Source organism: Ranitomeya imitator, chromosome 6, assembly GCF_032444005.1.
Source record: "Ranitomeya imitator isolate aRanImi1 chromosome 6, aRanImi1.pri, whole genome shotgun sequence".
NCBI classification, from domain to species: domain Eukaryota; kingdom Metazoa; phylum Chordata; class Amphibia; order Anura; family Dendrobatidae; genus Ranitomeya; species Ranitomeya imitator.
In genome coordinates this window covers 119595228-119621456 of record NC_091287.1, presented here as the reverse complement: position 1 = coordinate 119621456, position 26229 = coordinate 119595228, and the positions used below count along the sequence as shown (strand labels likewise).

General features: G+C 41.1%; 1 protein-coding gene across 1 annotated transcript in view; it reads right to left on the bottom strand.

The window, feature by feature from the left end:
• CMTM8 (CKLF like MARVEL transmembrane domain containing 8) overlaps positions 1-26229 on the bottom strand; it is a 102583-nt gene that overhangs the window by 18860 nt on the left and 57494 nt on the right. Inside the window, exon 2 of the mRNA XM_069732468.1 lies at positions 857-1030. Coding sequence (XP_069588569.1) covers positions 857-1030 — 174 coding nt within the window. The remainder of the gene's footprint in view (positions 1-856; positions 1031-26229) is intronic.

Sequence of the window (26229 nt, the reverse complement as noted above, 5' to 3'; positions counted from 1 at the left end):
TGAAATGCTCAGAGCATAAAGTGACAAATAAGTAGAATCGGAGTTGTAATAGCCCAAAATATAACTTTCACTTTGTAATGTTTGACATAGAAATACGTATACAAATCTTAAAGGGAAACGTTTTTGTTTTTTTTTAACTAAAAGAGCCACCTTGTGCAGCACTAATGCTGCATTCTGTGAAGGTGGCTCTTTTTGTGCTCCCTTCCAACACTGCAATATTAAATTTTTATAATTTTCATGCCATACCTTTAGTCTATGAAGACAGGAGGCGGTGCACGGAGGGGCTGAATGATGGCTGGGAGGCGGTTGTGTCCGGAGGAAAAGACGTGGCCCCCAGAAAAACTAAAGGTATGGTGCGAAAATTATAAAAATATTGCAGCGTTGGAAGGGAGCACAAAAAGAAAAGCCATCTTCACAGAATGCAGCAATAGTGCTGCACAAAGTTAGTTAAAAACACCAGGGGTTCCCTTTAAGAGTATGTGCACCCGGTCAGTAATCACTGCGGGTTGGACGCAGTGAACATGTGCAGCGTCCAACCTGCATCGGCTAGATGTTACAGCATTGTCCTCTATGCATCGAGAGACGCCCATGGCTCACATGCGGAGACAGACACGCGGCATGTCTATTTATCTTGCGGAGATGCAAGCCTCCGCAAGATAAATCTCACCCGTACAATGTATTGGACGCGGTAAATCCGCACGGTTTGGTGAACACATGAGGAATCACCTGCGTTCAAAAGCCGGCAGCGCTTTGGACGCAGCAGACATGTGCTACGTCCAAAGCGCTGCTAATTACTGACAGTGTGCACATACCCTTATACATTTAATGCAGCAATCATTATAAGAAATACACTTACTACTATTGTCCATGGAACTTTGTGGATTCTGGTATGTGCTCCTGTCGCATGTATAATGAAAAGAAATGCAGTCAGGACCCAGTAAAATACAGCTACAAACATCACCCAGCCAAAGGCAGGAAAATGGAAATATTCAGAGCCTGCTATTAGAGCCCAGACCAATAATCCAAACACCTAAAATGGAGAAACAGAAAGTAAAATGTATCAGATAATTGTCTTGATCTAGTTTTAAATTGTAAATTATATAAAATAGTAAAGTGATACAAGTCTTTAAATGAAAAAAGTCCAAGGTTAAGCCATCGAAATGCACATGTATAAATAAACCAAGAAAAAATGTGAATGACACAAGTGATCATAATAAAATTGCAAATAACTTCTTAAATGCCATTAAAAAAAAAAACATAGATCATGTAAAAAATGCCAAAATACACAAAAAAATAGGAAGAGTTGATCTTTTTAAATAAATCCAAACTGAGATGAGCGGTTCACGCAACAACACAGAGTACACTGCAGATGAATGGCATGCATGGGTGTATTCAACGAAGCCTCTCCTGAAGCTCATGCAAAAGAAAAAAAAAAACTATAATTTGCTATGGCCCATGCTGAAAAAGATGAAGGGTACTGAAATGCTATACTCTGGAGTGATGACACCAAGATAAATGTTTTTTGGAACTGATGGATTCAAAACTATATGGCACCGCAATGGTGAGGAGTAAAAATGAAAAATGCATGGTGCCTACAGTGAAACATGGTGGTGACAGTGTCCTTATGCGGTGCTGCATGAGTGCTGCTGGTGTCCAGGAGCTACAATTCATTGATGATATTCAATTCACAGATTTTCTGCTCTACATTAAAAGAGAACATGCTACCTTTTTTTTGTTCCCCACATCATCTCCGTTTTATTAGACTCAGCAGGCTGCTTCAGCTGACTTTCACATAATGTGTTTGGGTGACTTTAAAAAGTAAACAGTTAATTTTTTTATTTCAGAAGATCAATAGTACACGAGAGAATAAGAAACTTTGAAGTATATTATTAGAGAAATCTGCTTCTTTCTCCTCAACTGATATTTCATTCTCAATTTTCAATTCACAGGTAAACTCTTCAATGTTGCAAACAAGCAATCAGGACGATACTTGGTTCAAATTCACAAGTATCTAATTAAATGAAGAATCTCCATTTAAACTACATTTCTACCCAATGAATGGATACAATGGCCCAGAAGATAAATAAGTAGCTACATGGGACTTGGAAAAGAATAACAATGACACCCACGCACACTTTTCATTATAAAGGTTATCTTAATCCAATACCCATCCATAAATTAGACCCATTCTACAAGCAATTCTGCTACAGACTGCAAAGAACACACACTGGCATTTTGATCGCTACGACGGCACGATTCGTGACGCTCCAGCATCGTAACAATATCACTCCAGCGTCGTAGACTGCTGTCACACTTTGCAATGTACGACGCTGGAGCGATAATTTCATGACGTATGTGCGATGTAAAAGTCGTTGGTTACTATGCGCACATCGTATACGATATATGTTACACCATGCAATCATGCCGCCACAGCGGGACACTAGACGACGAAAGAAAGTTTCAAACGATCTGCTACGACGTACGATTCTCAGCGGGGTCCCTGATCGCAGGAGCGTGTCAGACACTGCGATATCGTAACTATATCGCTCGAACGTCACAAATCGTGCCGTCGTAGCGATCAAAATTGCACTGTGTGACGGTACCCTTATTCATTCTGGCACAATGTATTCTAATTCATTTCTCAGCTGCTAAATAAGACTATTCTTCTTAATCCAGGTACGGCATTATGCTTTCTATACACTCACAATCTTCTATACAAATGGCAAATCCTCACTAGTCACAACGCTTCTGATCCTTCCAGGAGAGAACTCACACGTAAACCACAACATGGAATAAGTATTTGTCTCAAGATTGAATACAGTTTGTTCCCCTTTCATTTAATTTCTAAACCATCAACATCTAAAGGTACCTTCACACATAATGATTTCGTTAACGATATCGTTGCAACGTCACGCTTTTTGTGACGTAGCAACGATCCCGCTAACGATCTCGTTATGTGTGACAGCGACCAACGATCAGGCCCCTGCTGGGAGATCGTTGGTCGCTGGGGAATGATCAGGACCTTTTTTTGGTCGCTGATCACCCGCTGTCATCGTTGGATCGGCGTGTGTGACGCCGATCCAACGATGTGTTCACTTGTAACCAGGGTAAATATTGGGTTACTAAGCCCAATATTTACCCTGGTTACCATTGTAAAAGTAAAAAAAAAAAAAAAAACACTACATACTCACATTCCGATGTCTGTCACGTCCCCCGCCATCAGCTTCCCTGCACTGACTGTCAGCGCCGGACGTAAAGCAGAGCACAGCGGTGACGTCACCGCTCTGCTTTACGGCCGACGCTTACACAGTGCAGGGAAGCTGACGGCGGGGGACGTGACAGACATCGGAATGTGAGTATGTAGTGTTTTTTTTTTACTTTTACAATGGTAACCAGGGTAAATATCGGGTTACTAAGCACTGCCCTGCACTTAGTAACCCGATGTTTACCCGGTGACTTCGGCATCGTTGAAGACCGTTTCAACGATGCCGAAGTCTTTCCCCTGATCATTGGTCGCTGGAGAGAGCTGTCTGTGTGACAGCTCCCCAGCGACCACACAACGACTTACCAACGATCACGGCCAGGTCGTATCGCTGGTCGTGATCGTTGGTAAGTAGTTTAGTGTAACGGTACCTTAAGATCCAAGATCCATTTTGAGACACCATAAGTACCGGACAATATAATATGTCCGAATGGCCAGTTCTAAAGATCCAGACATTTAGTGTTACTGCAACTCACCGCCATCTCCCAGCCTCACTGGTGAACATATACTAGTGTTGATATTTACTGTAGTATATATTATTCATATCATTGATATCCATATCTATTAATCTAGGAAAAGCCTAGTAAAAATATTTTATACATGTAGATACATGGTAATTAACCCGAATATTTAAAAAAGTAAAAATTAGTATTTGTCTTTCTTAGAAGAATATCGAAGTATGAATTATTATTGGGCAACTACTTGTGTGGAGAGTTATGTAACTAATTGAAATAAACAGTTTCCCCATTTCACTTATCTGTTAACCCCCCCTCATGCCCAGCCATTTTTCATTTTTTTGCGTTCCTGTTTTTCGCTCCCCTCCTTTCCAGAGCCATAACTATTTATTTTTTATTTTTCTGTCAATATGGCCATGTGAGGGCTTGTTTTTTGCAGGACGAGTTGTACTTTTGAACGACACCATTGGTTTTCCCATATAGTGTACTGGAAAACGGGAAACAAATTCCAAGTGCGGTGAAATTGCAAAAAAAAAGTGCAATTCCACATTGTTTTCTGGGTTTTATTTTTACCATGTTCACCAAATGCGAAAACTGACCTGCCATTAGGATTACGGTTCTTTTTTTTATTAATTAATAAAATATCTAAAGTTTAATAAAAAATAAAATATTGAGTCATTTTCCGATACCAGCAGCGTCTCCATTTTTCAGGATCTGGGGCTGGGTGAGGGCTTGCGTTTTGCATGCCAAGCTGACATTTTTTATTGATAGCATTTTGGTGTAGATACGATGTTTTGATTGCCCGTTATTGCATTTTAATGCAATGTTGCGGTGACCAAAAAAACCTTAATTCTGGTGTTTTGACTTTTGTCCTCACTACACCATTTACCGGACTAATTGTTTTAGTATATTGATAGATCGGGCGATTGTGAAAGTGACAATACCAAATGTGTATTTTTTTTTTTATTTGATTTAAACTTTTATATTTTTTATTTTGTTTAATATTATTACAAATTATTATTTTTTTTTAAACTTTTCACTTGCTTTAATAGTCTCCATTGGAGGCAGAATCTAAGATCATCCAATCACTTGTGCTACAGATTGCAGGGCTTCAGCTCTGCTCTGTGTAACAGAAATGATCACTTGCCATACAAACTATGACAACCACAGGGGCCTGCTGCAAACCCCGGGTTGTCATGCCAACCCATTGGCGACCCGCGATCATGTGACACGGGGGGTCGATGGGTGGAATTAGTGATGCACTAGTGTTAAATGCCGCTTTCAGAGATCGATAGCGACATTTAACATGTTAACAGCCGCGGGTGGATCGCAATTCCATCCACAGCTGTTAGGGGCAGATCAGCTGTCGTGCTGGAAAAGATGTGGGCTCAGAGACAGAGCCCACATCAAAAGGGAGACCAGACTTTAACCGTACATGTACATGACATGCTTGAGGAAGATAAACTACCTAATAATTCCGCACACCTCGATAAAGGCTGTTGTATCCTTAAGGCCTAACCGTCCTCATTACAGGAATACACATCAACTGATCTGCTTCATCCAATAAGAATCCAAGTTTATATAGCTTGGAGATGGAAAGTCTGCCTAAAAATTATCTAGTCAAAATACTTGCCTAATCATTCTGTATATTGTGACTGCATTGGGTAAGTAAATTCTCCCATTGCCATGTTGCATTTGTTAACCATTGCATTTGTACAATTGAAAATTCTTAGTAATCTTTTACAAATTATTATAAGTGAAGTTTGAAAAAATGAAAAAAAAAAACAAAAACGTATTTCCATTTTATTGTTAAAATGTACGAAGGGAAGAATACTGAACAGAAAACAAATTATACAATGTAAAATCTTTCTGAAGATGGAGGGTGGGACGAAAGAGCAGTAGTGAAGATGGACGGATCATTTATATTTTTCTTGGTTGATAGTTGTAGAAGGGGAGGAGAATTTTATGTGGGGTGACCAAATAATCTTGCACAATAGTACCTAAACAGCCAAAAGGCCAACCTGACTACGTCCGTGTAGTAAAAGCAACCGGTTGTTTCCATCAGTTACAGCAGAAAGATGTGCAAGTTACACTTTCATGTTTTATCACTAGGGGGAGCAAACAGATCATATTTTGTAAAAGAAACTTACAAATATGAAAAAAAAAAAAAAACATTCACATCATTGTTGGCCAAACTGAAAAGCAGATTTAAAGAGCATCCTCTCTAAGTACTTGTTCACCTAAAGACAATTATATTTTCTCATAATTAAAACAAAAAAATAAAATCAGTTCTAGCAGCACAAAATCTTGTGTGTGACGAAATTAAAATAAGTGACAATTTTTTCATAACTCAAATTACCACATTTTACATGACCTCATACAGACAAGTCAAAAACTAACAAAAGCAATAAAAGCCATTCTACAATCTACATGTTTTCCTTGTAGAATCATAAGAGATGTATAAGTTGTTGCACAACTAACCAGGCAGAAATATGTATAAAGAAAAATGTAACTTTTTAATGTTTGCCATATTTCATTCTGTTCCTTAACCACTTTACGACTGAAGACTTATATTTACGTCATCGGCCATGTTCCTGCAGGAAGCGAGTCATTAATCCCACCCATCAGCATGCCAGTCACATGATCGAAGGGAGTCAAAGGGTAATCATGACAGCTGAGGTTCTGCTGAAGTCCCACGTGCCGGTTATCATGATCCTCCTGTGAACTCCAGCCCTGGGTACGGAAAGTATTCAGACCACTTTAAATTTTTCACTCTGTTTCACTGCAGACATTTGGTAAATTCAACAAAGTTCTTTTTTTTCTCATTAAATATACACTCTGCACCCCATCTTGACAGAAAAGACCTCACAGCTTACAGTGCATGTCAGACCAAATGAGAATCATGAGGACAAAGGAACTGGCCAAGGAGCTCAGAATCAGAATTGTGGCAAGGCACAGATCTGGCCAAGATAACGAAAGAATTTCTGCAGTACTCAAGGTTCCTAAGAACACAGTGGCCTCCATATACCTTAAATGGAAGAAGTTTGGGACCACCAGAAGTCTTCCTAGACCTGGCTGTCCAGCCAAACTGAGCAATCGTGGGAGAAGAGCCTTGGTGAGAGGTAAAGAAGAACCCCAAGATCACTGTGGCTGAGCTCCAGAGATGCAGTAAGGAGATGGAAGAAAGTTCCACAAAGTCAACTATCACTGCAGCCCTCCACCAGTCGGGCCTTTATGGCAGAGTGGCCCGACGGAAGCCTCTCCTCAGTGCAAGACATATGAAAGTCCGCATAGAGTTTGCTAAAAAAAAAAAAAACACATGAAGGACTCCCAGGCTATGAGAAATAAGATTCTCTGGTCTGATGAGATGAAGATAGACCTTTTGGTGATAATTCTAAGCGGAGAAAAGTAGGTACTGCTCATCACCTGCCCAATACAATCCCAATCCCAACAGTGAAACATGGTGGTGGCAACATCATTCTATGAGGGTGTTTTTCAGCTGCAGGTACAGGACGACTGGTTGCCAAGGAAACATCAATGCAGCCAAGTACAGAGATATCATGGATGAAATCCTCTTCCTGAGTGCTCTGGACGGACCTCAGACTTGGCCGTAGGTTCACCTTCCAACAAGACAATGACCCTAAGCACACAGCTAAAATAACAAAGGAGTGGCTTCAGAACAACTGTGAGGCCCTGACTTAAACCCAATTTAGCATCTCTGGAGAGACTTGAAAATGGCTGTCCACCAACATTCACCATCCAACCTGATGGAACTGGAGAGGATCCGCAAGGAAGAATGGCAGAGGATCCCCAAATCCAGGTGTGAAAACCTTGTTGAATCATTCCCAAGAAGACTCATGACTGTATTAGCTCAAAAGGGTGCTTCTACTCAATACTGAGCAAAGGGTCTGAATACTTATGACCATGTGATATTTCAGTTTATCTTTAATAAATTTGCAAAAATTTATACATTTCAGTTTGTTTTTTTCAGTCAAAATGGGGTGCAGAGTGTACATTAATGTGAAACAAAAGGAACTTTTTTACATTTACCAAATGGCTGCAATGAAACGAAGAGTGAAAAATCTAAAGGGGTCTGAATACTTTTCGTACCCACTGTAGGCGTTTGTCCCTACTTTTTGTTGACTACCTCAACTGTTACTGGCTGCCGCTTTAAGTACTCTAATTCTGCCGGAACATAGTAGTTCAATCATCTGAATAGTGGATGGATCTGCAGTACTCTGCAGTGGCAGCTATAGAATTGGTTCCGCTGCCGTGTTCCAGCAGCTTCAGGGAACTACCCGCCGATGTTGATAATACCCTCCGATCAGATATTAACGACTTACCCCAAGGACAGGCCATTGATGGAAAAAGTGGAGGCCAACCTCCTTAACATCACAATGTTATGGAAGGTGTAGTTGGTGGAGGTAGAATCCATGACCAGTACAACTAGCAATTTTACCAGTCTGTTCACAGAAAATAAGTTTTTAATCTGCTACTATGATGACAGGTATTTTGAGAATCAAATAAAAATAGTGAATAAATTCATCTGCAGTAAAGTCCGGAAATTGTTGTTTTCCAGCAAAACAACTAGGTTGGTAAAACAGACAGTGAGTGATCAGCTTTAAGCTATTTTATTTGTTTAGTCACTTAAAATAGTTTGTTTCTATTCAATTATTTGTACAAATGTAATTGTATGGGTCAAATAGAAACCATGTAAGTTCCATCGGCAATGTTAAGAAGAACCTTGAAGGGATGCATCCTCAGAAATCACATACCGTAGTTTGAAATTCTAGCTGTTTTTTATCTGCATTATCAAAGACTATTGTGATGTTAAATTAAACAAACCATAAAAAAAAGAAAAAGTATTCATGGATATGTTCCCATTGTTAAAGACAAACATTTAGCAAATAATATGGTGAATACTGTGGAAACTGCGACAACTGTTTGGCCACTGGTATGGGGGTGAGTTATTCTTAATTTTGCCAGATATACTATTTATTTGTTCAGTAGGTAAAGGGACATGACCCATTGTTTCATACAAGACTGTCCATTGACCTGCATGGTATGTTAATTTATGGAACGCCCACTGATTACATGTTGAATCGACCCCATCCAGTGTTCCAGTCTGCACAACTTGAAGGACAAATATGCAGTCTAATGAAACATTAGAACAATGAGGGATTATCTCCCACACCTTTCCCCAATCCTGTGGGACAATACACTGAAATGAGAGCTATGGGATATAAAAGGGCCCTGCTCCTGTCAATGGTGTGACTCTACAGGGTGTCAGCCCAGGAACCGCGGTTCCAGCTAGTGGAATACAGATCTGCTGCATTGACCATCTATGTGTCCATTTAGCCATTTGGAGAACCCAGGTTGGGACAATCAGGTCACCTGGTCACATACCTGGCTGTGCAGGGTCAGATTCCTGAGTTTGTGGATACCTCTTCTCTGTGGGTGTCTGCCAAAAAGGGGTGCTATTGGTTTGAGTAGTTGGCCCTGGATGCCCCGAAGATACATTTGTACCATCTTGTTTAATTGTTAGGAATATACTACATGATGTTGACTGCTGGTGAGTCAATAAAGTCTTATCAAAGTGTGATACCCTAATCCTGTGTTGTCTGAGTAGTATTCTGCCCACGGGGTTGGAGTATGGGCGGTCAGTGGCATGAGCCCTGGCCCGTATGATCTTTCTAAAGACATCAAGGCTAGCGGACAAGAGCACTGACTGAACATCATGTATCCATATGGAATTACAGGTACACTTTAGCACTATATCTAAAATCAGTCCAAAATTAATTTCAGATTTCCTATTGTATCTTTACATAGCTGGAGTGCTGTTCACTATTACAGATCTCCAATTGCCCTGCTTTCCATTTACATAGACATTAGGTTTAATAGAAGTTCTTGCTGCCTAAATCCACCACTGCTTTCGCTTACGGCACACAGATTTAAAACAAGTATTCGTGAACTCAATACTAGCTGTATAAACCTGTGTACATGGAGCTGTACCCAAGGTAACTGAGCAGCAAGTTACTTTCCTGACTACCTTCACTTCTACTCTAGCCCAAGTAACACCTGCATTAAAGCGTTCTGGTGGAGTCATCTGCAGGTGTTGCCACTATTTAGGCTATGTTCACATTTTCATTTTTTTGATCCATCTTGGTATGATGAACACAAATAAAATGATCCGGTAAAGAATCCAATTTAATGGGGTCAGAAAGATTTTAAAATGTCTTTAATTGTTCAATCCAGCTGCAATCTGTTTTAAGCTGCATCACAATATTTTAGTCCGGTCAAAGAACCAGATAGCAACTTTTTTTTGTAATACTGAAGCTAACAAGAAACAGATGAGGTTAAATAATTTCCCAACGGATTTGTTTTTTGTTTTTTTTAAAGCACTGCTTATCCCCAAAATGCTAGGTATTCTGAGACACCTAGTAAAAACAGGTCCGTTACAAACAAAACAAAAAACATACAATACAGAAACCAATTTTTGTTCTGTATGTAAGGGATTTTTTTTTATATTTTTTTATTTTTTTACAAATACTGGCTCCCTTACAAATGGATGACAATTGGACAGGTGAACAGAAGCATATCATACCACTGTGCAAATAGGACTACCGTAAATGGTTCCCGGAGCAATTCACTTCCCATTTTCCTGGACTCATGTTTTATGGAAAACAAAAGAGACTTATGGGATGCTGTGAAGGGACTTACATGGTTGAGAACTCAACATGGTGGTTTTTCATGTGTAGAACTTTTTAACAGATAGTTAGATTACCGTAGTTTTATTTGTGGACAAATTATTAGCTGACTAGTGGTACTAAATGATTGCTCATCAGCTACTGATTTGCTGATTGGTGCTCACTTAAAAGTTGGTTTACACAGGCAACTGTGCTTCTGATACACATTCTCATCAGCACTGGTCCTGTTTACACAGGATGATGCGCTGCGGTGAATGTTGATGTTCTGGTAAACAAAACAACAAAATTAGCTTTATGCCTGTTCATCGCATGATCAGTCTATTTCTACAGCACTATCATCGAGAAAAAAAAACCACAACTAGGAACATTTGCTCACGATAACCATGTGGTGTGCATTAATATATACATCATTATATATATATACATATATATATACATATACAGTGGGGCAAAAAAGTATTTAGTCAGTCAGCAATAGTGCAAGTTCCACCACTTAAAAAGATGAGAGGCGTCTGTAATTTACATCATAGGTAGACCTCAACTATGGGAGACAAACTGAGAAAAAAAAAATCCAGAAAATCACATTGTCTGTTTTTTTAACATTTTATTTGCATATTATGGTGGAAAATAAGTATTTGGTCAGAAACAAACAATCAAGATTTCAGGCTCTCACAGACCTGTAACTTCTTCTTTAAGAGTCTCCTCTTTCCTCCACTCATTACCTGTAGTAATGGCACCTGTTTAAACTTGTTATCAGTATAAAAAGACACCTGTGCACACCCTCAAACAGTCTGACTCCAAACTCCACTATGGTGAAGACCAAAGAGCTGTCAAAGGACACCAGAAACAAAATTGTAGCCCTGCACCAGGCTGGGAAGACTGAATCTGCAATAGCCAACCAGCTTGGAGTGAAAAAATCAACAGTGGGAGCAATAGTTTGAAAATGGAAGACATACAAGACCACTGCTAATCTCCCTCGATCTGGGGGTCCACGCAAAATCCCACCCCGTGGGGTCAGAATGATCACAAGAACGGTGAGCAAAAATCCCAGAACCACGCGGGGGGACCTAGTGAATGAACTGCAGAGAGCTGGGACCAATGTAACAAGGCCTATCATAAGTAACACACTACGCCACCATGGACTCAGATCCTGCAGTGCCAGACGTGTCCGTCTGAAGTTTGCTAGAGAGCATTTGGATGATCCAGAGGAGTTTTGGGAGAATGTCCTATGGTCTGATGAAACCAAACTGGAACTGTTTGGTAGAAACACAACTTGTCGTGTTTGGAGGAAAAAGAATACTGAGTTGCATCCATCAAACACCATACCTACTGTAAAGCATGGTGGTGGAAACATCATGCTTTGGGGCTGTTTCTCTGCAAAGGGGTCAGGACGACTGATCCGGGTACATGAAAGAATGAATGGGGCCATGTATCGTGAGATTTTGAGTGCAAACCTCCTTCCATCAGCAAGGGCATTGAAGATGAAACGTGGCTGGGTCTTTCAACATGACAATGATCCAAAGCACACCACCAGGGCAACGAAGGAGTGGCTTCGTAAGAAGCATTTCAAGGTCCTGGAGTGGCCTAGCCAGTCTCCAGATCTCAACCCTATAGAAAACCTTTGGAGGGAGTTGAAAGTCCGTGTTGCCAAGTGAAAAGCCAAAAACATCACTGCTCTAGAGGAGATCTGCATGGAGGAATGGGCCAACATACCAACAACAGTGTGTGGCAACCTTGTGAAGACTTGCAGAAAACGTTTGACCTCTGTCATTGCCAACAAAGGATATATTACAAAGTACTGAGGTGAAATTTTGTTTCTGACCAAATACTTATTTTCCACCATAATATGCAAATAAAATGTTAAAAAAACAGACAATGTGATTTTCTGGATTTTTTTTTCTCAGTTTGTCTCCCATAGTTGAGGTCTACCTATGATGTAAATTACAGACGCCTCTCATCTTTTTAAGTGGTGGAACTTGCACTATTGCTGACTGACTAAATACTTTTTTGCCCCACTGTATGTATGTATGTATGTATGTATGTATGTATGTATGTATGTATGTATGTATGTATGTATATATATATATACACACACACACACACGTACGTATATATATATATATATATATATATATATATACACACTAGATGGTGGCCCGATTCTAACGCATCGGGTATTCTAGAATATGCATGTCCACGTAGTATATTGCCCAGCCACGTAGTATATTGCCCAGCCACATAGTATATTGCCCAGTCGCATACTATATTGCCCAGCCGCATACTATATTGCCCAGCCGCATACTATATTGCCCAGCCGCATACTATATTGCCCAGCCGCATACTATATTGCCCAGCCGCATAGTATATTGCCCAGCCGCATAGTATATTGCCCAGCCGCATAGTATATTGCCCAGCCGCATAGTATATTGCCCAGCCGCATAGTATATTGCCCAGCCGCATAGTATATTGCCCAGCCGCATAGTATATTGCCCAGCCGCATAGTATATTGCACAGCCCGCGGAGTATATTGCACAGCCCGCGGAGTATATTGCACAGCCCGCGGAGTATATTGCACAGCCCGCGGAGTATATTGCACAGCCCGCGGAGTATATTGCACAGCCCGCGGAGTATATTGCACAGCCCGCGGAGTATATTGCACAGCCCGCGGAGTATATTGCACAGCCCGCGGAGTATATTGCACAGCCCGCGGAGTATATTGCACAGCCCGCGGAGTATATTGCACAGCCCGCGGAGTATATTGCACAGCCCGCGGAGTATATTGCACAGCCCGCGGAGTATATTGCACAGCCCGCGGAGTATATTGCACAGCCCGCGGAGTATATTGCACAGCCCGCGGAGTATATTGCACAGCCCGCGGAGTATATTGCACAGCCCGTGTAGTATATAGCAATGTGGGCATCATATCCCTGTTAAAAAAAAAAAGAATTAACAAAAAATAGTTATATACTCGCCCTCCGTTGGCCCCTGGATCCAGGAAGCATTTACCGACGCTCCTCGCGCGCTCCGGTTTCAAGAGTGCATTGCGGTCTCGCGAGATGATGACGTAGCGGTCTCGCGAGACCACTACGTCATCATCTCGCGAGATCGCAATGCATGGACTGGTTACTGGAGCGTCGCGAGGAGCGGGAAAGGCGCCGGAAGGTGAGTATATGATGATTTTGATTTTTTTAAATTATTTTTAACATTAGATCTTTTTACTATTGATGCTGCATAGGCAGCATCAATAGTAAAAGTTGGTCACACAGGGTTAATAGCAGCGTTAATGGAGTGCGTTACACCGCGGTCCATTAGCGCTGCCATTAACCCTGTGTGAGCACTGACTGGAGGGGAGTATGGAGCGGGCACTGACTGCGGGGAGGAAGGAGCGGCCATGTTGCCGCCAGACTGCGCCCGTCGCTGACTGGTCGTGGCAATGGTCGTGGGCGTTTTGCCACGACCAATCAGCGACTTGAATTCCATGATAGACAGAGGCCGATGAATATTCGTGACAAAGAAAGACAGACAGACAGGACAGAAAGATGGAAGTGACCCTTACACAATTACCGTATATAGTAGATATATATATATGCATACACAGAGTAGGAGTGCCCTCAAAGATAAATTTTAATTGATACAAGTAAACAAGCTGCAAATCAAAAGAATAAAAGGGAAATAAAATAAAAATGTCACACCCTCCCCACCTCAAAACAGCATCAATTCTACTAGGTGCATCTTGGGAAAACTAACCATCGATCTTTTGCAGATGTAGGCTTGCACAAATCCTGTTTTTGTATTCCATGTGGGGGCTACATCAGTTCCAGGACTCCGTTTTTTTTAAGCTAAAGATAGTTCCTAGTGACATTGGTTGTATGCTTGGGGGCTTTTTCCTGTTGCAGAATACATTTTCAGCCAATCAGACGCCTCCCTGATGAGATTACATGATGCCTAAGTATATGTATGCATTTCTCAGCATTGAGCTCACCATTAATCCCGACCACCATGTTTGACTGTTGCCTGGCCTTTTTTATTATCATTATACATTTTTTATAGCGCCTTTTATTCCATGGCGCTTTACATGTGAAAAGGGGGCAAATATAGACAAACAACATGAGCAAAAACAAGGCACTAACAGATACAGAAGAAGAGCGGACCCTGCCCGCGAGGGCTCAGTCTACAGGCCTTCAGACAGACATTCAGACACTCGTTTTTGTACCATTCTTCAGCCCAAATTTAGTCTATTGCAAGACAAAGACCCCAAACATATGACCAATGTCATTAAGAACTATCTTCATCCTAATGTATAAGGAGTCCTGGAAGTGATGCTATGGCCCCCACAGAGCCCTGATCTCAACATCATTGCATCAGTCTGAGATTACATGAAAAGACAGAAGATCTAGGGTTAGTTCTCCAAGATGTTTGGCACAACCTGCTGACATTCTTCAAAAACTGTGTGAAAGTATGCCTAGAAGCATTGATGACGTTTTGATCACACAAAATATGGATTTGATTTCTCTTTTGGGCAATGACTTTGTAGTTTGTTAATTGGTAAGTATTTAATGCTTCCATTTTTTAAAGGATTTTTACTTTGCAGATGTTTTAGATGTGGAGAAAAATGCTGCACTGTATTTTATACCACCCTATCAGAATAAACATCAAAGTCTTGTGGTACTCCTATTTCTGAAATATGCACTACCTGAATATTTGATTCAATACCCAGTGTTCCAGCCACGCAGTTTATTACCATTCTAAAATGAATGAGCGCATAATGCATGGCTTGTTATACTCCTGAGGGCACATTCAGAAGAGCCAGCAATACTTATAATAATCCCTGCACCTGGAAGGCCATTAACAAACAATAATTGCAACATACACAATAAACTAACTGCCTACCCGTGAGAACACTACGACAATACCCTTTCATTTTGCCACAAATATCTCTTCCAAGAGGAAATATTAAACTGAAATAAAAAACCTAATTACTGAGAAAACATACTTCTACTTGGGTTTCTGAGCTTGTGATAATAAAGTGATTTTAATTGTTTATACATTACAATTATATTAAACCAATATAAACATGTTTAATCAATGAGTAGCTTCTACGCACAATTATTTGTATATAAACTAGTGTTTTTCTTCGCCCCTCTTAATATAAGAGGTAGGGATTATTGCCCCATCACGATGCCTGCTGGGCTGAATACTAGTGATCTACAGCCTTAGTACAGTACAACCGGGTTCACACACTCCAACTTGGTATAGTTTTTTTTTTACTTAATTTTTAAGTTCAGTTCTCATCCCCATCAGCACACAACCTATACATTTTTCTCCTTCAACTTTTTAAAATATTTCTTGCATTACCTGCCAGACAATACTCTTTGAAGCACAAAAGTATGAAATATGCTCATGTTCGCCACAATTTGTCATAATCACGAACCCCACATAATACTACACATTAAAAAAAACCCACCAAATTAGGTGATGCAAGGAGTTTTTTTCTTTTCTTTTTTTTAAAGTCCATGCATACTTTTTGTGATATTTGGGGTGAGAAAATAAAGGTAAAAAACAAAAACAAATCAGCACAGTATAATCTTAGGGTATGTGCACACGTTGCGGATTCTCTGCGGATCCACAGCGTTTTTTGAGGTGCAGAAACGCTGCAGATCCGCAACTGATTTACAGTACAATGTAAATCAATGAGAAAAAAAAAATGCTGTGCACGCTTCGCGGAAAATCCGCTGCGGAAACGCTGAGGTTTAAAAGAAGTAGCATGTCACTTCTTTGTGAATCTGCAGCGTTTTTGCACCCATTCCATTATAGAAAACGGCAGGGGTAAAAAACGCAGCAAATCCGCAAGAAAACCGCAGCAAAAAGGCACAAAAAACACTGCGGAACCGCACAAAAAACGCGACAAATCCGCAGGTGCGTTTTCTGCCAGGAGAGGCAGAATCCGCACCAGAAATTCCTAAGCCTAATCCGCAACGTGTGCACATAGCCTTAATTATACAGCACGCTCCGAGAGGGTTTTAGAATTGTTGAGAAATTTGCTGCAAGCGGCAGTTCATTTCTCCTTGAAGTGTATTTGTCGTTTGTTACAGCGTTACCGGCCGGAACGCTGACAACCATGCGCTGCGATCTTCTGACCTTTCCAATCTATCCATGACTCTACAGAACTATATGCCGCAACACTCATATACCTACCTCGGATCTACACGGACCTATCCTTTTAACGACAATCGTACCATCCCAAAGATTTGACAAGCATCCTCCACGCGTTTCATTCAGTCTACACAGGTAGGCACAGTGTCAACCGTGACTTCCATTTATTTGATCCTTTTCTTTTATACACGCCATGTTCACATCACATACTATATAGCACATGTATATCTCATTCATTTCTAAATTCAGATACAGTTAAGTACATATATATTTGGACAGAGACAACATTCTAATTTTGGTTACAGACATTACCACAATGAATTTTAAACAAAACAATTCAGATGCAGTTGAAATTCAGACTTTCAGCTTTCATTTGAGGGTATCCACATTAAAATTGGATGAAAGGTTTAGGAGTTTCAGCTCCTTAACATGTGCCACCCTGTTTTTAAAGGGACCAAAAGTAATTGGACAATTGACTCCAAGGCTATTTTATGGACAGGTGTGGGCAATCGCTTTGTTATGTCATTCTCAATTAAGCAGATAAAAGGCCTAGAGTTGATTAGAGGTGTGGTGCTTGCATTTGGAAGGTTTTGCTGTGAAGTAAATATGTGGTCAAAGGAGCTCTCCATGCAGGTGAAACAAGCGATCCTTAAGCTGCGAAAACAGAAAAAACCCATCCGAGAAATTGCTACAATATTAGGAGTGGAAAAATCTACAGTTTGGTACATCCTGAGAAAGAAAGAAAGCACTGGTGAAATCATCAGTGCAAAAAGACCTGGGCACACACGGAAGACAACAGTGGTGGATGATTGCAGAATAATCTCCATGGTGAAGAGAAACCCCTTCACAACAGCCAACCAAGTGAACAACACTCTCCAGGAGGTCAGCGTATCAATATCCCAATCTGCCATAAAGAGAAGACTGCATGAAAGGAAATGCAGAGGGTTCACTGCACGGTGCAAGCCACTCATAAGCATCAAGAATAAAAAGGCTAGACTGGACTTTGCTAAAAAACATCTAAAAAAGCCAGCACAGTTCGGGAAGAACATTCTTTGGACACATGAAACCAAGATCAACCTCTACCAGAATGATGGAAAGATAAAAGTATGGCGAAGACGTGGTACAGCTCATGATCCAAAGCATACCACATCATCTGTAAAACACGGCGGTGGCAGTGTGATGGCTTGGGCATGCATGGCTGCCAGTGGCACGGGGTCACTAGTGTTTATTGATGATGTGACACAGGACAGAAGCAGCCGAATGAATTCTGAGGTATTCAGAGCCATACTGTGTGCTCAGATCCAGCCAAATGCAGCAAAACTGATTGGTCGTTGTTTCATACTACAGATGGACAATGACTTAAAACATAAAGCCAAAGCAACCCAGGAGTTTATTAAAGCAAAGAAGTGGAATATTCGTGAATGGCCAAGTCAGTCACCTGATCTCCACCCAATTGAGCATGCATTTCACTTGTTAAAGACTAAACTTCAGACAGAAAGGCCCACAAACAAACAGCAACTGAAAACCACCGCAGTGAAGACCTGTCAGAGCATCAAAAAAGGAGGAAAAACAGCGCCTGGTGATGTTCATGAGTCCAAGACTTCAGGCAGTCATTGCCAACAAAGGGTTTTCAACCAAGTACTAGAATTGAACATTTTATTTAAAATTATTTAATCTGTCCAATTACTTTTGGTCCCTTTAAAAAACAGGGTGGCACACGTTAAGGAGTTGAAACTCCTAAACCCTTCATCCAATTTTAATGTGGATCCCCTCAAATGAAAGCGGAAAGTCTGAACTTCAACTGCATCTGAATTGTTTTGTTTAAAATTCATTGTGGTAATGTCTATAACCAAAATTAGAAAAATGTTGTCTCTGACCAAATATATATGGACTTAACTGTATATGTTTTCCCCCTTCTTATGGCACTTAGGATTTTGAATAGCAATAATTATAATTTGTTTTATAATTTTGTATACAGACTTCTGCAATGGTATGTGCTGTGGCTTACTAAAATAAATTACAAAAAACAAAACAAAAATAAGCAAAACAATGATCATTAAGTTTAATCAATTGCATTTTTCACAAAGAAGCCAAGCTGCAAATAGTAGTTATAGGGGAGACTGTACTGACTTTATACTAATCCTTAGCAGCAGGTTACAAAATACATTTGTATGAACAGAAGATATTTCCCTGACAGCTTTTTAAAGCAAAATCAATAATTGTGGTGGGTGATACTTCTCTACTGAGCCGTGCTAATTTCTTGGTGCCGAGGAGTGTACTGCTCAAGAGTTACACAATGAAACGCCTGTCTGAAAGATTAAGCAGTCAAATCGAGCAATTAAGCATGTGCCCCGCAATACAAGAAGCTTCATTATACTTTAGAGAAAAGAAAATAGAATCTGTAAAAAAAAAAGTAATTAAATTCTTTTCAACACTGATGCAAATGGTTCAGCGTTAGTGTAAGCAATATTCAGTGGATTTTCAGTAATTTAGACAAGCAAAATAGCCAACATGGCAAAGTATCGCTCTACACATTTTATTAGCCATTTCAATCAAAATGATTCTAATTGATCCCAACAGGGGAGAGTCAAAAGCTGCCAATAAGTAACCAAGGCAAGGCATGCCAGTGAGAAACAGGTTGTGAGCCAAGTACAATGCGGCATATTTATGAAGTTAGGGGGCTTTAACATTGCTTTTAGTACACGCTTGGTGGACCTGTCAGGGCATGCTTCCTACCCCCCTGCAAAACGGGATTCGGATGTATGTGCCGATGGGCCCATAGACTATAACGGTGCTGAGAGAGCAAACATGTCTTACGTAAATTATTCCAGACAAAATCAACCTCCCTCCCCCTCTGCTGTTACATTTGTAATTATGTATTTTCTCATGAACTTTTTTTGTTCAGAATAGTCACTATTTTTTCAGACATAAAACTTCTTTTTCCACTTAATAATTTGATAAATTTTGTATTTTTTCCAGAAATGTTTGATGGTTTCACATATGTCTCGCCGTAACATCTTCCTTTGTTCATACTTGTATATTGGAAGCAAAGCTAAATTTTGGGACCCTGAAAAATGCAGCAAAGAAACCAAGCAAATTAAGAGATCAGGTTTTGGATGCAGAAAAGAATCGACGTGTCAATATAGCCCTAGGGTATGCCGCTGGTCTAATGTAAACGAGGGGGTCAGCTGACTGAGGGAAAGATGTCCATCACGCACGTCTATTTTCGGATTGCAGATCACATTGTTCTCCTTGAGATAAGCAGATGGCCAACGTGTCAGCTGGCAATTTACCAATGGAAGACATAGAAGTACACAGCCAAGTATGATCACACGTGTGTATCGGAGAATAGACTTGGATGATTATCAACCAATCGGCCTACCCATTGCTCGCCTGGCAGCAATCTAATATGTAAGGCCAGCTAGAGGAGACCGGCACTGTAAGCCTGTGAGAACCATCATGCGAATAGGTATGTGCAAGGTTTGTACTTATTTGTGGTGTTCAGCAGTGAGACTTCCCCCAGTATAGATTAATGAAACAAATGGCTTTCCCAGTGGCCAGACGGCCTAGGATTTGTTTTTGCACTGTCATGTAGATAGCTTTAGTATGCTTGCATTTTAGAACATTAAACTACTGTGTTGGAGTGAAAGTTATTTGTGTGCCAACCTTCTAATTCCAGAAGATTGCGATCCCATGAAGTAAATTTACCTCATGTTTTTAATAATTGGTTAGTCAATATCAGTCATGCCATTACTAGCAATAAGCCTTGGACCTAACCAACTTGGGTACCAGAAGATCCATCACTGAGCTCTGGTTCTTACAATAGTGGGCTGCTATTAAACAGGACCTCCTTTAGAAGAAACCGCTTTATTTAGATCCAACTTGGAATTCAATGAATTGCAATTAAACAGGTTTCCCCAATATCACAAATTATGCCCTATCTATAGCCTCTGAATCCCCAAGAAAGGAGCTCTGCAGTGACAAGTTTTGAATGGAGGCAAGATGCGCATGTTCAACCTATACCCCATTCATTGTCTAAAAAGGACTGCTGGCGTAAGAGAAAAATGCTCTGCTATTCCCAGATGTCCTAATGACAATGAATAGAGTGGAGCCTGAGCATGCGCACCTTCCCTCCATTCAAGATGGGGTTCTGTTTGAGATCGTTGTGAGTCAAGCAGTTGGACCCCCCACTGATCATGTTACCACCTTACGTGATAGTAGGAAAACCCTTTAATCCAAAGGTTATGTTATATAATCCCCACAGAGTGAATGTGCACCTATATATTGCACTTGTATATCAGCATTTGTTCCAGCTCATTTCTTGTTAGACAGTGCAAACTAACGACAGTCATAAAATAGCCCAAATTTTCAGTATCATAGTAGTTCATTATGTTTGATGAAGCCGGCATATTTTAGGATCATCCATTTTAAATTGACATCACCTAGTAAATGAGGTTTCTTTAACATAATCAAAACATTAAAAAATTATTCCCATCTCTAAGATCCGGTGTAGTAATAACATTATTAGCAAATGCCTCCAATTAGAAATGTAGCATAGTTCTCCTGATTCGCGTTCTCTTACCCCATGTGCAGCGCATTGCAGTAGCTTAGATATCCATGGTTAAAGCCACTCATATAGTGACACTTAGCTGTTAGTAGTTGTAACCTTGGATAGTTACGCTAGTGCAATGTCTACACATTGGGTAAGTGGAATAGCGAAGGAGAACTGTACAATATTTCTAATTGAAGGCATTTGCCAACAACATTATTATTACACCTGCTATATATTGGAATAGAATCTGATGAGAATACCCCTTAACCCCTTCCTGACATTTGCAGTGTACACAAAACACACGTACACGTCATGGTCGGGTACGATTTCCTGACCAATGCAGTCTATATACTGTATGTCATGACGATCGCTCGTGCACAGTGGGCTGTGCATGGACGATTGCCCGATCGCCAACGGGTGTCAGCTAATTCTGACAGCAGACACCCGACTCAGTGTCAGGAGGGGTGCCCACACCGCTCCTCACACTTTGACTCCCTAAATGCTGCGATCGGAGCATTTAGCAAGCATGCAGAAGATAGCCCCTCTGCTCTTGGATCAGTGACCCCGTGATGACATCATCGCTAGGTCCCGCTTGATGCCATAGTGACCCGATGTCGTCACCAGGCACTAACCAGTTAGATAGACCATGCGCAGTACATTATCTAACTTGTGTCTGCAGCACTGACAGGATATATGGTACAGCAATGCTCCTTCTATTCCCTTAGGCTACTTTCACACATCAGGTTTTTTGCATCAGGCACAATCCGGCGAATTTTTTTAAAAAAACGGATCCTTTTTTCCCGCAGGATCCGTTTTTTTTCTCATAGAGTTGCATTAGCGCTGGATTGCGCCTGATGTCCCAACGTTTCATCCGTTTTTGCCAGATCCGTCAAAAATTAGTTTTCCGGCGGACGGAGAAAACGTCCAGAAAAACGTTTTTTCTGTCTGGCAGAAAACCGCACAACAACTGATCCGGCCAACAACGTATAAAACGCAGGTAGAAATGGCCGAATCCGGCGACCGGATACAGTTTTTAACAGAAATCATGCATTTTCCATCTCTCTCTCTCCACCCCGGAACAGGAAGTCACATCAGTTTCACTATTTGCGACGGATCCGTTTTTTTTATAAAATTAGCCGGATTGTGTCTGAAACAAAAAACCTGATGTGTGAAAGTAGCCTTAATAGGGCAGTGAAAATCAGTTGATGTTACATTTTCTTTTTGAGAGAAAACAGATGCAAAGTAGGAATTTTAAAGTTTGGCCTTCTCAACATCATCTCTTACAATTTCATCATTTTCATCCTATAAAAATCCTATAGCATCTTTGACTTTTCTTTTACTTTTGACATATCCCGCAAATCCTTTTTTATTGTTTTTGACATCTCTTGCAAGCCTTAATTCAACCTGATTTGTGCCCTGCAGGTTCTGTAGACAGATTATATTCTTCTTTAGATATGCCTTCCTCTTTCCATTTGATAAACATTTTCTTCCTTTTTAGAATTTGTTTAAGTTCTCTGTTCATCCATCCTGGTTTCTTTAAATGCTTCCTATTCTTCCCTCTTTTCGGAATTGTTAACGATTGTGCTTTGAGAATCTAATTTTTCAAGATTTCCCATCCTTCCTGGACATTTTTGTCATTAAGGATATCCAGCCTTTGGATCTGCCTTTCTCCTTTCTGAAATCTAACCTTGACGTCTGAGTCTTCACAGGTCTTCCTCCTCTAGTCATCCAAAATTCTAAAATAGCATGGTCGCTACCTCCTAGAGACCCAGCCACTCTTACCTCCTCATCCATTTCCTCCCTGTTTATGACGATTAGATCCAAGGTAGTAGATCCCCTTGTTTTCTCTCCTACCTTTAGGAAGATAAAATTGTCAGCAAAAGAGGATAAGAATTTGTTTGACCTGTTAGTTTTGCCTGAGAGAGATGTCGGGCAACAAATATACATGGGTTGAAGGAAATGCAGCATGGTGGTTCAGTGGTTAGCACTGCAGCACTGGAGTCCTGGGTTCAAATCCAACCAAGGACAACATCTGCAAGGAGTTTGTATCTTCTCCCCATGTTTGTGTGGGTTTACTCCGGGTACTCCCGTTTCCTCCCGCATTTCAAAGACATACTGATAGGGAATTTAGATTGTGAGCCCCATTGGGGCAGCGATGATAACGTGTGCAAACTGTAAAGTGCTACGGAATATGTTAGCGCTATATAAAAATAAATGTTATTATTAACTGCAATCAGACTGCAGAAAGATTAATAAAGGTTTATATAATTTTGAACTATATGACTGCCCCCCCCCTTTGTTTATCTCATATAGTAGGCAGAAATGGCAGTCTATACGTCATATAGAAGACTGAATGTAACCGATATGGCCTCCTATATGACGTATAGACAGCACTCTCGCCCACCTATATGACATACATACATCCCCACTCTTGGCCTCCTATATGTCATATATGACATGACCGCACTCACCTATAAGGTCCTACGGACACAAGGCAATTGCTTTTCCCCAAGTTCTCCTTTGCAGCTCAAAGTATGCTGCATTTTTAGCAATTGCAAAATAAGATAATACACAAGTTTCCTCTGTAATTAAAGAAATAACAGTATTATATTTTCTTATATGTAGGTCTAATGTGAATGCTGTGCAATGTGAACAAGAGCTGAGACCACCGGGTCAGTTGGTAGCCAGTTGGGCTGGGTTCACACTGCGTTTCCCCAGTCCGTTAGACGGACTACGTTACACCGCAGCATAACACGGTGTAACGTAGTCCGCTAGCGCCGCCATTGACTCCAATGTCGGACGCATCACTAGCGCACGCCCACAATGGGCGTGCACTAGCCATGTGCCGTCATTGAGTGACGGACCCTGAGACGCGGCCTGCAGCGTTTCCGGGTCTGTCACCACTAGTGCAGATGGAGGTAGCAGATGCTCCATCTGCGCTAGCGATGTTACAGCAGCCCGTTTAACGTATGTGTTGAATGGGCTGCTGTAACGCAGTGTGAACCCAGCCTTATATGGGTAGGTGATACATGAAATCTAGTATTGATAGCTAGCTTTTGGTGTTAATGGTAGAACCTTGACTCAGAAATATTAATGAATACAAAAAAAGAATTGAATCACTAAAGATAGTTTCACAAGATAGAGTCCAATGCTTGTATCCCGCAGCATTGACAGACAAAGCTTAAATGTCACCAACACACCATGCAAAAGTCAGGGCCGCCAGAATGATAGTCTTTAGTGTGTGAAGACATTGAATCTATGGGTTCAAACAAAGGCTTGTTAGAGCCGTAAGCACTGGATTCAGATTCCAGGGAGCCATCTTTGGACTGGAAATGGGCCTAGATCCAAAGCTCACTTTCAAATTCCATGCTTATTAAATGCAGGTTGGACAGGGTTTCAGTTGTATGCGGCTAATAAGGTTTGCTTGCAATTCTCTTCCCCCTTTAGATGAGGTGCTGTTAAAGATAAAAGTTGAGACTCCACAATCTGAAAAATCTGATCAGGCAGTGCCATTAGGGATCTTGGCAGAGTTCCCCCCAATGGTTTATGTAAACTAGAGTTAACCTGTTGTAGGACAAGACCTTTACACTGTGACATTGTTATAGATGAAAGGAGCTTTGTTATATGCTGCCTAAAGCTTCTTTAGGTTAGAGGAACCGAATCTTTCACTGTAATACATGGGTGTGACCATGCTACTACTAGAATAGAGGAGGCTAGAGTGTTCAACAGCAATATTGCATTCCTTAGGGTACCGTCACACAGTGGCATTTTGATCGCTACGACGGCACGATCCGTGATGCTCCAGCATCGTAACAATATCGCTCCAGCGTCGTAGACTGCTGTCACACTTTGCAATGTACGACGCTGGAGCGATAATTTCATGACGTATGTGCGATGTAGAAGCCGTTGGTTACTATGCGCACATCTTATAAAATATCATGCACACCTTTGTTACACCATGCGATCATGCCGCCACAGCGGGACACTAGACGACGAAAGAAAGTTTCAAACGATCTGCTACGACGTACGATTCTCAGCGGGGTCCCTGATCGCAGTAGCGTGTCAGACACAGCGAGATCGCTGGAACGTCATGGATATATCGCTGGAACGTCACGAATCGTGCCGTCGTAGCGATCAAAATGCCACTGTGTGACGGTACCCTTAGAGTTGTGCCCAGACTGCTCATTAAATTTTGACACTTCGCAGGACACCTTCTTCTCCCTTGGGAGACAACTTTGACTCATTGAGTTTATGAGAAGACAAGGGAAGACCTCCTAGGTTCTAAAAAAATTATTAATTTTTGTTTTTAGTAGACAAGGTAACCCCATCAAGGTGGTCCCCAACTCTGCCAACTGAGTTCTGCAGTGCCCAACGGGTCTGCCCATAATCCGGAAATAGTTGAGTTAAGGCATCACCAATGCTTCTTCCTTCCATAGTTGAGCAGTCATTACTACTATATTCTCTATAAAGCCAAAAGGTCACATTGAAAACTGAAGGGAAAGAACCAAACTGAAAACTTGATTTCTCATTGTTACGTGTTACGGAACCACTCAGCACCCAGAATATGTTGTGCAGTTATATGTATGTATAATAGGTTCCATGTGAGATGCATGTCCCTAATGCATCAGCCCACAGGCTGCGCCCCTGGGCAGAGAGGACACGATATTCCCCTTTTGTCCGCCCCCACCTTTGTAATTCCCACAGTAAATATCGGCAGTCTCCGGCCACCTGTGGCTATTGTAATGTATGTCTGGCCTGCTGCTTTTCTATTGGCCTGCCCTCTGTATCTGTGTGATATATTCTGTGTCCTGTGAGTAAAGTGTTGTCAGACTGGAAATACGTGGAGAAGCAGTGATCTTTTATATGCGCCCATGTAACCAAGCAATTCCAGCCAGTGTCCTTCAGACTCCAGCCAAAGCAGAGTGGACCTCCTGAAACACAGGGTGGTACTGAAAGAGGTACCCCAGCTTGGTAGACCCCGTTACACTCATCTCATGCTGAGAACTATCCTCAGGAATTGTGGTGTTTCATGTGATTTGGAACCCAGACTACCACATAGCAATCTGGAACCAGAGGTTTAATAGCCGATCTTATAGACCC